This window comes from Paramormyrops kingsleyae, chromosome 7, assembly GCF_048594095.1.
Source record: "Paramormyrops kingsleyae isolate MSU_618 chromosome 7, PKINGS_0.4, whole genome shotgun sequence".
In the NCBI taxonomy this organism is placed as follows: Eukaryota; Metazoa; Chordata; class Actinopteri; order Osteoglossiformes; family Mormyridae; genus Paramormyrops; species Paramormyrops kingsleyae.
The window spans coordinates 12423381-12439079 of record NC_132803.1 but is presented as its reverse complement, the minus strand read 5'-3'; the positions used below and the strand labels follow the sequence as shown (position 1 = coordinate 12439079).

General features: G+C 46.3%; 3 protein-coding genes across 5 annotated transcripts; 1 reads left to right on the top strand and 2 right to left on the bottom strand.

Annotated features, from left to right (window-relative positions):
- On the top strand, nt 1–6403 carry katnal2 (katanin p60 subunit A-like 2). Its single transcript, XM_023808617.2, has 16 exons — nt 1–191; nt 588–658; nt 745–911; nt 1003–1039; nt 1330–1447; nt 2062–2160; nt 2241–2318; nt 2533–2610; nt 3792–3890; nt 4358–4421; nt 4690–4808; nt 4998–5089; nt 5253–5363; nt 5455–5617; nt 5721–5823; nt 6103–6403. The coding sequence occupies exons 1-16, from the start codon at nt 141–143 to the stop codon at nt 6240–6242; spliced, it is 1590 nt and encodes a 529-aa protein (XP_023664385.1). The 5' UTR covers nt 1–140; the 3' UTR covers nt 6243–6403.
- Nucleotides 6404–6425: 22 nt separating this feature from the next.
- hdhd2 (haloacid dehalogenase-like hydrolase domain containing 2) lies at nt 6426–10455 on the bottom strand. 3 transcript variants are annotated; one of them, XM_023808623.2, is made up of 7 exons: nt 10377–10455; nt 8886–8994; nt 8577–8785; nt 7888–7972; nt 7365–7581; nt 7111–7174; nt 6426–6993 (listed from the first exon to the last, which is right to left on the bottom strand). In XM_023808623.2, the coding sequence occupies exons 2-7, from the start codon at nt 8984–8986 to the stop codon at nt 6890–6892; spliced, it is 780 nt and encodes a 259-aa protein (XP_023664391.1). In that variant the 5' UTR covers nt 8987–8994; nt 10377–10455; the 3' UTR covers nt 6426–6889. The 3 variants fall into 3 exon arrangements, with proteins under 3 accessions (XP_023664391.1, XP_023664390.1, XP_023664392.1); XM_023808622.2 differs by lacking the exon at nt 10377–10455 and adding an exon at nt 10156–10259; XM_023808624.2 differs by lacking the exon at nt 10377–10455 and adding an exon at nt 9210–10126.
- Nucleotides 10456–12868: 2413 nt separating this feature from the next.
- ier3ip1 (immediate early response 3 interacting protein 1) lies at nt 12869–14228 on the bottom strand. Its single transcript, XM_023808626.1, has 3 exons — nt 14071–14228; nt 13522–13623; nt 12869–13218 (listed from the first exon to the last, which is right to left on the bottom strand). Exons 1-3 carry the CDS (start codon nt 14159–14161, stop codon nt 13163–13165), a joined length of 249 nt encoding a protein of 82 aa, XP_023664394.1. The 5' UTR covers nt 14162–14228; the 3' UTR covers nt 12869–13162.
- Between the last annotated feature and the right edge of the window lie 1471 nt (nt 14229–15699).

Genomic DNA, 15699 nt, shown 5'->3' with positions numbered 1-15699 from the left:
ACGAGGTTTTCACGGACCAACATACTGGACGTTATATGTGCAGCTTGTAGTGGTATGGGTAGACAGCCGGATGTGACTTACTCAATTTTAAAAACTGCTGTAAAACAAAATATTAATGTGTGGCTTCTAGCTGACCGAAGATGGAACTATCTTACCAAGCCATCAAAACGGCGAATCAAGCCAGAGAGACAGTAAGTACGCATAGCTGGTGTAAGTGGAGTTATCGGGGGAGAAAATGTAGCACTGTTACCTCATTTCACAGACAACACAACATAAAACAGGGATATCATTTCGCTTAATCGAAAGCAAATCGTTGCGATACTAGTTTATTAGAAGAAACTTGTTGCTTATTTGCGGGTTATCCTGTTAGCTACACGCGCAGTGAAACAAGTTTACGGTTGCCATGGAGATCGCGGTCACATGACACCGAGGCGTTCACATAATATACCGCGGCGCTTCTGAAAGACGTCCGGCGCCACACAGTGGATAGAGATGGAACATGCCCGCCCAATGGGAAGTTTAGAATTAATTAAAAATTCATTAAAAAATGTGAACAAATGTACATGTGATTTCACCAATCCTTTCAGGATGAGATAAGAACTGAAACCAGAAGGCGAAATTTGCTGATTCTAATCTTCCACCACCTGATGGATGAAGGGTAAGCACCATTACACTTTTAGCAGAACTATGAAGTGTGGTGCTTTGGTTGAGGGCACAGGAAGCTGAGTGTGCACATGTGCTCAGGTACGTGGAAGCTGCCGGCGCTCTGCAGCAGGAGAGCAGTATGTGTCTGCGCAGGTTCGAGGTGTGCGATAATGTGGACCTGGAGACTATCCTGATGGAGTACGAAAGTTATTATTTTATCAAGTTCCATAAGTATCCCAAGCTGACAAAGAAGGTACCAGAAACATGTAAGTCACTGCTCTTACTGTCACACTTTTTGTTTACTGGGCAGTGGCCAGCTGATCATGACAGCCTTGCCTTTTTCCCACCCAAAAACAGGTGAAGGCAGACAGGCTCAAAGTCACGGTACAAAAAGGTGAGCCTCCATTGCTAAGTTACTAGCTATTGGACCTGGGAATTACAGGGTGGGAATCCCAGGACAGACACGGCTGTTGGACTATAGATTTTGACCTTTAACATTAACAGAAATGGGGAAAATGGCACAAAACTGAGTGACTGACCAAGAGCCGCATCCTGGGAATTCATGCACTGTGGTGGGATGGTGCCAAAAGCTTGTGTACAACCAGGGGACAATGTAAGCACTTACACCCCTAACGTAAGCGAATCCAGAGCCTCTTCCTACCTGCTGCTTTTCTCTCCGTCCAGAACCCCGGGTTCAGCATCCCAGATCCTGCCCAGGCTAAACTCGCTGCATGGTGCCCCCTCAAGGACTAAGAAGACAGACTCCAAGGTGTCGGTGAAGGATGGCGGTAAATCTGCCAGCGTGAGTCCACAGCAGCGTCCTGTATGTGAACCGGGGCACAGCTACCAAAAGGAAGCTCTTTCCCAGCTGTCATGACACTCACATCAGCACCGAGGCCAGCCCTTATTCCTCATCCAGTTAGTTATGTCAAATTAAATGAGACTTTGTCACACCAACCACTACAATACATATACGAAATTACATTTCCCTGGACCACGGTGCTACATATATACATAAAGTACATTAAGGTAGATAGACAGGGTAAGTGCAGGGCAATATTGACACACAGTGTTAAAAATAGTCAATAATGTAATGTTCATAATGGGCATTGATGGAAGCTGCCCTGCGATGGGTTGGCGCTCCATCCTGGGTTGTTCCCTGCCCTGCACCCGTAGCCTCTGGGATAGGCTCCAGACCCCCTGTGACCCTGAATAGGACAAGCAGTTTCAGAAAATGGATGGATGGATGAATGGATGGAAGCAGCAGACTGGCATGAAGGAACAAACAAACAAACAAATATCGCCAATAAATAATGGGTACATTTATCATGTCACCCTGTTGACACGGAGCAATCAGTCTCCCTCCTGTTTTGGGCAGGCCTATAACCAAGCCCGTAACCACTCCGTGTCCCGCAGGAAAATGGATGGCCTTCCCCACCAGAGACGACTGATTTTGGGCTGATCGTGGCACCAGCCTTCCGAAACGGAACCCCGGAAGGAGCACAAACGAAGCAGGTAAGACTGCTTCCGGAGGGAGTCTTTCATTCCCATATTCCTGCCTTGCACCTCTTGTACATCCCTCCCTCGTCCTGCAGAGCCATCCGATGGACTATCGCTGCCTAGACGCCATTAGAGGGCCCAGCGGCGACCTGACCTGTGGCCTCGACCCCTCGGTAGAGTCTCCCTTAGCACGTGACACTCAATAAGCCGACGTTTTATAGCTGTGCTTGCATTCAGGCCTGGGGGGTGACAGGCAAGCAGGGTCAGCAGGCAGCAAGGCAGTTAAGGCAACAGGCATTTTCTATACCGCTGTTTAAACATACGGGTCATGAGTAGCCCGGGTTTACAACTCATGCCATGACCTCTGCGTCTCTCCCACTGTCACAGGAGCGGCTGCTGAAGCCAATGAGTGCCTTCATTAGCATGAACAGCGAGAGCAGGGAGCTGGCCACAGTAATCAGCAAGGTGAGGGAAGAACCGCCTGAGCGAACCAACAGGAGTGAACCAAAAATGCAAACCAAAAGGGACGTCTCTTTATGCCTCGACCTGACTCTCATTCTGTATCCCTTCCACACCCTGCAGTTCGGGTTTTGAGGGCTTAATGCAACCAACAATCTCAGTAGGGCAAATCTATTTGACAGCCAGGATACCCTTTATGCAGCACAAAATCCACCGAGAGAATTACAGTTGAATTGTGTACAAGAACCGCTGTGAATAATGGCAGGACATGGACTAGTTTGGTCTATGTGGAAAATGTGGGTTACGGTCTCAAAAACACCTACACAGCCACTACACAGCCACTACACAGCTGGACGATCGCTACACTCAGATAAGCGGATGCCTGCTCTGCTGAAGCTCTGAGCCTCGTGTCCCTGATTTCTACATTTCCAGCTATAGAGCCTTTTGTTAGATGGTCAGGGAGGCATTTGTAGATTTTTTTTAATACCCCAGAAATATACTGTATAGCACTTTGTAGCAATATGCTAATACAAATTCACAAGTAAACACTGTACAGTGCTCACGGAAAGTCTTAGGGCGCATGCTTAATTCAGTAAAAATGCTGCAAATTTATTGATGTCATCACAAAAGTACATTGACAAGCAATGTTTAACATACCTGCACAAATATTCCCACATATATTTTCTTTTTATCAAGTGTCAATTTTTTTTGACAGATTCATTCTGTTCTGTTCTTGCCATTTTGCTATTAATTGCAATTGTAGTCACTGGCTGCCAAAGGGATATTAAAGACAAATGTTTGCTTTGTTATTGCAAAGGTGTTACTAATTAAAAATCACCCAATGAGAATTTTTAACTCAGAACAGCTCTTTTAGAACTACAATTTGGGTTTTATTAGTACATGAAATTAATATTTTCTTAAAACTACTGATGTTTCTAACGTGATATATATTTTTTTGTAAACAAATTAATTAAGGAATGATTTCGGTTATGAAACCAATAAATTTGCAATATTGTTACTGAATTAAGCAAGCGTCCCAAGACTTTCTGTGAGCACTATGTGTGAGGATACTAGGATTTAGCTTTGATGTGATGCATTTTTCACATGTACCACTAGAGGGAAGAACTGTGCCTTGTTGCCTGTATGTTATTAATTAAACCCAATCGCTACCCTGTCTTCTCCCAAAGGATATCTATTTACACAACCCAAACGTGAAGTGGGATGATATTATCGGCCTGGAAGCGGCCAAGCGATTAGTCAAAGAGGCTGTCGTCTACCCCATTAAGGTGCGGCACCACGGAGACTGTGGTATTTCTCAAAACATCTCACCCAGCTTCGATTTTGACTACGCCACTGGTAAAGGGTACAGAAAACGACGTTCCAGCTATTTCTTAAGGTGACATTAAATCTATACTTGAATACCACCCAATCTGGCCCAGACACACCTCCTTTCATCTTTTGTTCGTACGTCGATGACGATAAATCTGCTTCTGGAAGCTGACACAGAAAACGGAGGATTCGTTTAAGCTTGTTTTGAACCAGCAGAGCAGGCCAGATATTGCTGTCTCCCTCCACTACCTTTGGGACATGGTGGAGAATATTATTTGTTTAGATTTTGGCAATAATGTGACTCTAGGTGTGAGTCTGGGATACTGAGGGAAATCAAGACTGAAAGCTTAACAGTTAGGTTGCTTCTATCTGCTGATGCCAACGTTCTGTAATGGTAGGTGTGATTTTTTTTTTCCCCTCCCAGTATCCCCAGCTGTTTACTGGTATCCTGTCTCCCTGGAAGGGCCTGCTGCTGTACGGACCTCCTGGTCAGTCCTCCGCACTCACCCGTCCTCCCTCAAAGTCTCACTCGCAGATGTTCTTCCTGCTGCTACGCTAATGCTAGCATGAGGAGAACTTAAGTGTCTCTGAAATAACAAAGGCAGAGTTAAATGTAAAATTTCCATCATTTTCCATCACATCATCTTCTGGCTCATGGTATAATCTCCTTTAGTTGCAAACCTTTACAGAAGTCCAATTATGCATCATCAAATAATAAAAAAAATTGCTAAATGCAATGTTTCTCCTCATTTTTAGGCACAGGGAAGACCATGCTAGCCAAGGCTGTGGCCACTGAGTGCCACACCACCTTCTTCAACATTTCTGCTTCCAGCATTGTCAGCAAGTGGAGGGGAGACTCAGAGAAGCTTGTTCGGGTCAGTCCCAACAGAGCACACAAACACCGAGCCCTCAATCAGCCTACATTTCCCAACATTCCCTGCACATTAACATGCCTTTAGAATCATTCACCTAGCAGCTTCCCCCTGAAAAGCTCCACCTCTACCACTGTAACAGATGTAGCTCTTAACTCAAGAACTAGATGGCAAGTTATCTGTTCTGACTAGGTTCTGTTTGAGCTGGCCCGGTTCCATGCTCCTTCCACCATCTTCCTGGATGAGTTGGAGTCTGTGATGGGCCAGAGAGGGTCCGGCCCAGGGTAAGAACCCCTTACCGTACAGACCACTCAGTAGAACCATGTGGATGCTAAACCCTGTATAAAGCAGGATCATCAATTGCTGGTTTTACCGCTGAGTATGGAGCACGCATCAGGTTAGGATGGAGAGGGGTTGCTCACCCATCCTGACCCTCCGCATCCCCAGGGCCGAACACGAGGGCAGCCGCAGGATGAAGACCGAGTTGTTGGTGCAGATGGACGGGCTGGCCCGCTCTGACGACCTAGTATTCGTACTGGCTGCATCCAACCTGCCTTGGTGAGCTGGGAGTGGACAGGGAGGGGACACATGCAGGGGGGGTGACCCCGCGGTAGAGGCTGAGCGTGTCCTTGCCCTGCACCCCCCATAGGGAGCTGGATCATGCCATGCTAAGACGGCTGGACAAACGCATCCTGGTGGGGCTGCCCTCGGCCCCCGCTCGCCAGGCCATGATTGCCCACTGGCTGCCCCCACTGAGCAGCTCAGGGGGGGTGGATCTGCACACAGAGCTGGACTACCGCACGCTGGGACAGGTGTTGGGAAAGGCGGCGAACATCACCGGGGGGGAATGTGAGATCATTTAGCCTCCTCTCCTCTTATTGACATCGCCAACTCTTCCCCGCCTCACTGTTGAAGGAGACGGAGGGCTACTCTGGCTCGGACATCAAGCTGGTGTGCAAGGAGGCCGCGATGAGACCGGTCCGCAAGGTGTTTGACGTCCTGGAGAGCCAGGAGAGCGGTGAGACACAGGCGGGCCCGTCTCTACATCCCGCCGTTCATGCAGTCAGCTGACACCTCGCACTCACACAGGCCCACGCCTGCCACTGTTAGGGTCCTTACCTGCTTTCGTATCTGACCTAAGGCTGGTGCTCAGGCCCAGGGTGTCATCAGTCTAGTATCACCACTCAGATCCTGTCATATCTGCAGTTTCACTAAACAGCTAACAGCCGCCCAAACACACCCTGCGGTCTACTCAGGGGAAGCGCACCCAAAGGGGATAAACCATGTGACCTCTCAGGTAACGCCAAGACGCCCATCATCCTGCTGGACACGGTGACCACAGATGACTTCCTGGAGGTGATCGCCCACACCAAGCCGTCAGCCAGGAATCTGACAGAAAAGTACGTGGCGTGGGAGCGGGAGTACGAGTCGGTCTGAGGCGGGCCTGTTCTGGAACGTGGGCTGCTGTTTCCGGAGACGCCTACACACTCTGGGGCTGCTGTCTGCATGACAGACCTCCACTTCAGCTTCATTATCTAACTAGCTGTCTGTAACCCTTCTCACTGTGTGTTGGATTCAGATACCTGGATCAGCTTTAATATAATCACACTTCACTCTGAATCTGTTGCAATCAGACTTTTACTGACACACTTAACAGGGGTAAGTGGTTACTGCATCGTGTCAGTTTCGCTATTATGCACAGCAGTGCATGAATTAGCATTGACGACTGACCAAACTCTGATTTGAGAGTAAACTAAACTCTCAGTCACTTTACTGTCCTACCTGTCTTGAAGAAGGTTTTCAGCAAACTCTAGGAAAAAAAACATCTAGTGGTTACGATTAAGCAGTTTTCATGAAACATGTTATATTACATTGTAGCTGTTAGATTCACAGGGCGCCATGAGTCAACCACTGGTCCATTCAGTCACTAGGTTCCTCCTGCCCCCCAAAGCCCAGGAGTGTCGTCATGGTGAGTTTGAGGTGTTTCATGGTAATGACCCTGGCTGTGGGCTTCCTGGCTGCTGTACAGTCGTGATTCGTGTAGCAGACAAGGTTCTTACAGCCCCTTCACCGGGCATCCTCCCTCAAACCAGGTGCTGCAAGATGTGGTCGACGGCCTGAGGGAAGTTTTCACACGTCAGGTGGGGCTGCGGGCTGATCTTCGCCTCGTCCCCGGCCCGGTATTTCCCTGGAGGACAAACGCATGCAGCCCGTCAGCTCTGGCAAGGGGGCCCTCGCAGAGTGGGTGCATCTCTGTTCGTTACCCCAATAGCAGACTACTGGAGGAGTTTAGAACCTTTCTTACCAGTTTTAACTAAAATTCCCAGCATTCCAGAGTTCTGAGCTCCACCCACATCATCTCTGGCATCCTGTTAAAGATACAGATGCAGCATGTCCATTAGTAGCGATACCTGTGGATTGAGGTGAAAAATGTGTAGATGCACTTCACATTTAGCCACTGATTTAATTAAGGACAGGGCCACCAATCCAAAGGGCCACCAATCCACCCTCACGGATGATGCTCAGCTCCACCATTAGCGGCCACCTGTGTTCACGCACATCGCCGATCATGATGGCCTCCTCAGGCTGACAGTCCAGGTCCCGCAGCGCCTCCAGGAAGAAAGTCTTCTCAGGCTTGCCCACCACCGTGGCCTGGGTATCCGTGGCGTACTCCAGGCCCGTCACGAAGGGCCCCGGACCCAAGGCCAGGCCATCCTTTTTCTTGTAGTACCGCGCCTTGTGGATAGCTATGAGGGGAGCCCCCTCCAGAACCAGCCTTACAGGGAAGGATGCAGAAGTCAGTGCTGAGGATCGGGGCTAATGTAAACGGGAAATGCATGCAGGAAGTGACTAACACTGCAGGCCAACAGGATACTGCCAGATTCATGCTAACTTGGCTATCAGGCTATGGTGGTGGTGCCTACTGTCTGGATTTGGAGGTCAATCCAGAATATCCTGCATCTTAAAACTGCTCAGTACTGATGGCCTGAAACTGAACTCCAAAACAGGTCTCTCGCAGCGCCAAGCACATCGGGTGTGTGGCAGGGGCAGTGCCCCCACACCTGTGTAAAAAGCACGTTACCTGAAAGCCTTGTTTAACGTCTCATAGTTGAAATGCTCGGGGGCTAACCCGATCACCACGGCATTGGGGTCGGAGGTCTCGATGCCTGCAGCACAGGAAAAAGGCCCAAGGTCATTTCTGGTCCTCCTTTGCAGGCCAGCAATCCCATCGCACACAAACTTCCTGGCTGCCATCTAATCACAAATATAACCCTTAGTCGTAGTCTGCTTCCATTTCAATTAATTTGGTTTAGGTTTACTGAAAACTGCTAAGGTACATTAAAAGGGCTAAAATGGCATGCCACTCCACCACAGAACGAAGTGTGGTTGTGCTGATCTGAACGGTAAGCGGGAGAGCCGATGTCACCATAACGCATCTGACGGCACAGATCACAGCTACAGCCAGACAGGACGACACACATGTGCAAACAGGTAGTTCCCAGGGGGACTGCGGAGCTACTGCTTTCTGCGCCTCGTCTGCAGCTCCAGATGTCCTTCAGCTACTCGGTAATAAGTTTTCAACGGGGACCAAGGCCAGCCGGGCCGACCTTCTTAAATAAACTTTCTATACATTTGGAAGGCGAGGCACACATTAATCTGAGTCATAATGTCAGTGTTAAGGGGGGCTATTCTGCTGGATTTATTTATTCCCAACCCTAACCCCCCACTTGGCAGACCAGTGCAGCAGCAGGGGGACAGGGGCATGCTCACCTGAGAAATCCTCCAGGGCGCTGTGCTCCAGCAGCAGTAGGGGCCGCAAAGCGCGACGTTCCACCAGGCCACGGGCGGCGCTCAGCGAGGTGAAGATCTCTCGCTCCTGGATGTCGAAGTCCAGCCGGCACAGCCGCTCCAGCAGAGTCCGCTTACACTCCTTCGTGGTGTTAGTCACGAAGCGCACGGCCACCGGGGCTCGCCGCAACCTGGCGGGGAGACGCAGGGAGGTGTGAGCGAAGAGCCAGAATGGCAACGGGACCACGCCATTCTGCCTAGCGTCCATGCTAGGAGCCCGGCCTGGCCCACCTAGACAAGGCTTCCTGGGCCCCCGGCACGGCCGAGTCTTCAATGTGCAGCGTGCCGCTAAGGTCGATGAGCACCGCCTTCAGCCGCTGTCTGGCCGCCATGGCATCACCTGGTATATAAAGTCATAACCTTTAGCAAACGTCTACATCACATCTAAGCAGCAGGGGGCGCAATATTGATTATAACGCGAAGATCATCACTGTAGATTTCTAACTTTAAAGACGAATATCACTGAAATTGATACACGCTCCTCAGGCCTAAAGTAACGGGAATGCCAAATTTATCATTAAAATATATGAAAGTAGTGCAGTATATTATTCCCACCTTCAATGTCTTTTCACAGAAACAAGAATTCATGGGAGAGTGAGAACCAGAATGCATGGACCTTCATGTAAATCACAAAGCATTGGAAATTCAGGTTTTTCATTCAGACCCATTGCCACGGGTGTATAAAATCAAGCACCTAGCCATGCAGTCAGGTTTACAAACATTTGTGTAAGAATGAGTCGTTCTGAAGTGCTCAGAGAATTCAAGTGTGGTACTGTCACAGGATGCCACCTTTGCAATAAGTCAGTTCATGAAATTTCTTCCCTGCTACATCTTCCACGGTCAACTGTAAGTGGTATTATTGCAAAGAGGAAGCGTTTTTGAACAACAGAAACTCAGCTACGAAGTGGGAGACCACGAAAACGTAACAGCGGGGTCGCTGAGTACAGAGGCGTATAGGATATTCGGATTAAACACAACCGGAGGTCAAGTGCCGAGGACCAAAAAGTCGTCATTTTAGGTCATATCACTTGGGTATATATAACTAAAATGTATTCAAAAGCGACGCCAACGCAGTGGTAGATAGATACGCTTATAGCGGGTCATTATTGTCCAAATCTTACTTGCTGTAAACCCGATCATAAACCTTAACTTTAGCGTAAAATAAATACACCGGAGAGAAAGTAACATTCCTTAAACGTTCTCAGTCTCAGCTTTATTTCCGGTTTTTGAGAATGGTATTTAGCGTGCGACACCGATACAGAGAACCTCGCAAACCAGCAGCCTTAATATGAGCGTGTAAATACGTGGAAATGTCAGATACATGACATAACATAAGCGGAGAAACGTGAACACAGGCTAACACTGAGGCTAACTGCTAAATTTGCGCTTAAATATAACACATATATTTTAATGCCATCGTCGCACCATTCAAATTGTATAAATACAGCGATATCTATTTTCATGTATTGTGCAAAGTTAATACGAAAAGCGGCATCATTACCTGGGCAAATGTGTGTATTGACAGAGTACAGAGGTGGCCGAGGCTCTGCCTGAATATTTTAGCATGAATTTTTGTATGAAATTAATCACTTTAATAAAAGCAGTTTTCCCTTTAATCAATATGAAATATTTTGGATTAATGTTTTTACTGAGTATGTAAAAATGTTCTGGCGCAAGGACGGGACCGCAAGTCCGCACTGATCTCGAATCAGGATCTCTTACCACAAGCTCTCAGTACTAGTATCAAGCAAAAAACCAAGCGCCGATCTGGAATCGCCTGTATTCGAATAAACGTCCACGCTATGACGGTTGATGTGGATGCCTCACCTAAATCATTTATATTAATTTGTTAGAGCTTTTTCTGCCTTGAATTTGAAATGTTTATTAACAAGACCGTAGTATAATTTTTTATGAACACGTGTAGAATATAATATGTCATTAATCTTAATACCATTTCAAACCTAGCAAAATCAGGTCCCGCGAGCCTTCGCCAGGTGTTCGTTAGGTAAAACATTTTATATATAACTTTCACTCACTTTTCCCACAGGGTTGTAAGTACGGTGTTCAAATATTGCTGCTGTGGATGTACATTGTGGGGGGTTATAAACATCCTGGTAACTTTGACAGTCATTTAAGACTGAGCATGGGATCAAACTGGTGGTTTAAAAACGAGGAATAGATGTGTCACATTAGAGAGACAGCCATGCTTCTGAAACAATCTAAATGACAGGAAAACAATTGCTACTTACTCGAAGCATTACTACTTATTGGAAGCATACTGAATGTTAAATGTAATGGAAAACAGTATGTACAACAGTTGATTAAAATAGTGAAATTGACAATTTAATAGTAATAAAATTATAAATGCTCAGAGTGGAACAGATATTTATTCAGTTGTTAGTGATTTTGGCATAATTAGCATTTTGAATATTGTATTTTGGTTTTTCACTATGACAGTCATAATTACAAAAGTCTTTGCCTTTCCAATGGCAGGAGAATGCCAGTAACTGCATAAGCCAAGACCTAACTTTAGGGCGAAACAGGAGCAATATCAGAATGGCTAGCTAGTGGCACTTACAAAGCCCGTAGGAGTTTAGCACAATCATGTCAGTTTTCCATTTAATATAAGTAGCAGAAAGTCCTTCACAAAGTCTCAATATCATCATCTACCGTAAGGCAAACATATCTGTATAAACACTAAGAGAAAGTGATGTTGTAGCAAAAGGTATAGCCTTACATGTGGGTACCCAGCCATCCCTGTCACCTGTGATCCATCACTACAGGAATCCAAGTGACACCATCCTGCTTTATGACTTAATTGTAAAGATGATGTATAGCTTTGGTCCCTTCCATAAATGTTATAATTCAACAAAATCAGTTCTGTATATTTTAGATTAAGTTCTATTGAAAAAGGGTTCTCTAGTAATCTAAACAGACATTATAAATCAATTTCAGATCGTCTTTTCTGTATGTTGATCATCCACATTGAGCTGAAAAGGTCAGGAGGCATGAATCTGAAGTGCAAACAGAAGACTGGTTCCTGTGTTCTCCAGCTGGGACATTTACCCACACGCCATTGTCTGCTAAGCCGTGTTACTGCTGGTTTGCAGCTCGCTGTGAATGAGCTCCGAAGTCCAAGTGGCCTCCAGGGTTGATTAGAAAGGGCTGGAAAAGAGCAGTCATGTGATATCTGACAGCTGCACTTCTCTGCTTAGGGCTAATGAACTTATTCTGTCAGAAAAACCAGAGCATGTGAATTATAGAACAAATCTTTTTGAGACCGGATGCACTACACGTGAAGCTAGAGCCTCACCATAGAATTTAAGTCACAGGGGGGGTCAGCCAACATGCCCGTCATACTTATTGACCAAAACAACTGCAATAGGGGGTTAATACCATATTTTGCTTGGAGTTAAAGACCATCCCTCCCCCACTGTAAAGCTTGCTGCAGTCCACATGTGTCTGACACGCTTTCAGTGGCCTATTTAACAGTTCCATTTGCATTTGCCAACTGGGGGGGGCAGTTTTCTCACAGAGAAAGCACTACATGTCAAAGTGGGGGAGTCCCGCCAAAATAAAACAGCCATGAGTCTTGGGCTGAATGGCTGTGCTTTTAAGGACACATGAAAGCCTGATCTTCACTGCAGTCTCTAAGAAGCTTAAGACGTGAACACAGTAATGGGCTCAGAGAGTCAGGAAACCCGAAGGGAGGCTGGGGAGACAGCAAGTCAGCCTCACAACCTCGCTAACTCAGGAGAAGACTGAGCAAACGGTACAGAACCATCAAAAATGGGGGGCGGGGGGGGGGGTCGAAATGCGGCTCGCTCACAACCTCCACGGTGGCCGTACACTAGACACCTGGCCTCATTTGAGTTCTGCTTTTAATTAACATCCTCTTTGAAGGAGATCAGGGTTTATTTACATTAAAAAAAATGGATGATGACAGCGCAAGCCAAAGCGTCATGTGTTAAATCTGGTCTACAGGGCATCGATGAGTTCACCCCTCCAACAACCCTTTGGCATGTCATTAAATGAGACACCCATGGTGGAAATCTGTGTCGAATCCAGTGGGATTAGGCTGCAGCACCAACTATCGGAAAGCGAGCAGAAGCCGGTGGCAGCCCTAAACGAGGTCAGCGCGATGGGAGGCCACCGCATGGTTTAGCTACATGCTAGCAGCAAAAGTTCCAAAGAGCAATATAATGCAACTACAGTTCACTTTAACAAGCTTTTATGAATATTCATTGCCTCTATGAACAGAAACAACATTTTTCACTTTAGTCCAAAGATACATATATATATAAAAAAAAAACAAATTAAAGTGACATCTAAGATCTCCGGGGAACGGGGGGTGGCTCTGGTCAAACGCCAGGTATTGATGCCAACCACTGGGCTGCACCCATGATAATTACAATGACAATGATGAAAAACAGTCTGCTTTTAGTTTTATAGTCTTCATTCCTGCACTGTCAGTCCATTTTCGTGTTCAGTATCTTCAGACGTGTGTCCTACCCAAACAGGAGCAGGAGCACGATGCAGATTGAATTCACTATTATCAAGGGCACTGCAAAACACAAGAGAGGACAATGTACATTCACCACAGCAAAACACTGTGCTCCAAAAGGAGCACACACATGCTCTGCTTACACCAGGCTAAGACAAAATACTTTAAAAAAAAGCAACATCTAACAGCATTACTGATTTTATCAATAAAAAGCTCTATTTTATAAAGTCAAAACATCCTTTCAAATATCATCAGAACTAAAATGCATCTTGCACCGCGCATACCCCAAGGAATAGAGCCATTTCTAAAGGTTTAAAGAATAAGCCCCAGTCCACCTCCTGAACGCCGTGTCTTGCCACGTACCTCTCATTACTGTTCTCACAGAGCGGATGAGGTTCATCAGCTGAGCTTTTATTCCTGGTTCATCGCCGAAGCCTCCAATCCCTTGATCCGCACCCCAGCCGACTATTACGACGAAGAAAAAAAAAGATACAAACCCAGTGCGTTGTTATCCCATTGTTTCTATATTTTGAACAGGGCTATATTTTCTAACGTTTAATGTGTATTTTACCCAATACGAACTATGGTAAAGGCACACATTTCGATGTATGTCCGTTTTACGCCAAATTTATTTCTATCAAAAGTCTTCCCTAAACACATTATAGCTGGCCGACTTTAAACGGACAAAAGTGACGTTTCATACGGACGTGCCTGCTGAATTGATGATTTGACTTAAATTTACAGTCCGTAATTTATTGTGGATTAAGATTCAAACATTTGTATTAGTTCCCGAACAAGTGATCGTTCTGGGTGTGTTGGCAATCTGCACCGTGAACGGACATCAACAAATCGCTTTCTGAAAGAGGATCTGTATATAATCTGCATCAAATATAAAATGTTAAAGGCACCTACTTTTACTGAGAAACCGTTCTTCGTGCAAAACTGCAACGGCATTGACACACAAAATCGCTGTTTGAATAAGGGAGTACAGAGTGAACGCCATGCTGGCACCTTCTCAGTGTATCTGACGTGTTGGTGTATAGGAAGAGAGAAGGGACAAACAGCGCGCACAGGAACGCGTTCGTAAAAAGAAAAGTACCCGTCGCTGCAGCATGCACGTCTGGAAGTCATGACTAAAGAGCAGTTATTTACCAGGCGAACATGTAACACGAAAGAACCTGGGGTGAAAACCGCCTCATTAATTTGGTATAGCAGAATCAGAAAAGGGCACAGTTTTAACCCAGTGACAGGTAATACATATATACGATGTTTACCTATATTACATTTACATTCCTTGAAAGTGCTAGAATCTGAGGAGAAATGGGTTGGACATGAGGTATTTTCCTGTGCCTCTCCTCTCTTAATTTTGATGGACTAATTCATTTATGTACCCATGATTTTGCACTGAAGAGGTAGTTTGAAGGAAGACACAGTACAAGGCAGATGTGTGACATTTACAGTCATGACAAGTGCAGACCCAGTTCCAGGAGGTCCATGGTGGGTATGCATGGGAGCTGAGAGAGGCTGGTGTTCCTGATCTCACGTGATCCGTAACGCTCAGACAATTCGCTGAAAGAGCATTCCACTATATATGAAAGTACACAGAGGACCCACAGAGAGACTGGGAGAAATCCGAGCACGCTGGCAGACACCTGAGCCTCACGGTGCGGAAATATAAGCACCCATTTCGGACAGAGACCAGAGCGAAGGAGAAGAGGCATGCAGTCATTAGAATGAGATGACCCAATAGGCAGGCAGACCGCCTGATAAAACATTTAAAGCTGATAATTAAAAATATTCAGGCTTGGTTCTTTGTCTACAAAGCTGTCTTCTGCCCTTTTGACTTTTGGTGCTGAATTAAGTCCGTAAGTAACAAGATAATAGGGCCAAGTTACATACAAAAGCAAGCTTCGCATTTGCACACGGAGGATACGGGTAATTGCCATGGTCTTCTCAATGCTGCCATTTCCACGGCATTCTGGGCGTCTGTTTCAATACCCCTACATTTCATTAAGAAATGTCAGCCTCAGTCAGAGGGTTACAGAAGTGTACATTAGCAGCTGTCAACACTAGGGGTAACTTAATGATGGCCAATTAGGTGAACAGACAAATATTACATTAAACATATTTAAGACAACCAAAGTGTATCGCCTATAATGGAATGGAATTACAATAAGCAAAGGAATATAACACATGAACAAACCAAGGAGAGGAGTCAGGGAGTCTTGGCCTTTCAGACATACTGTAAGTCACAGGCTATTAGTACGACAGGGAAGCCAGCCAGCTGAGGACTTCAAATGAAGCGTGAAGATTAGAGAAGCAGAGGGGATGGGAGGAGGTGTGTATCTCAGATACTCTGCTTACAGAGGCCTGTTCTCCGTAAGTGATGTGAGGGGGGGGGGGGGGGGGTACAAAAGAAGGGAAAATACCGCTGTTACACGGGACTCCATATTCGGCACAAAAGCTCTGCATGACCTGAAGCAGGGGAAGTAACATGGATCACATGACCAGTGTGGGGCAAGCGGTAGGGGTGTAGTCAGA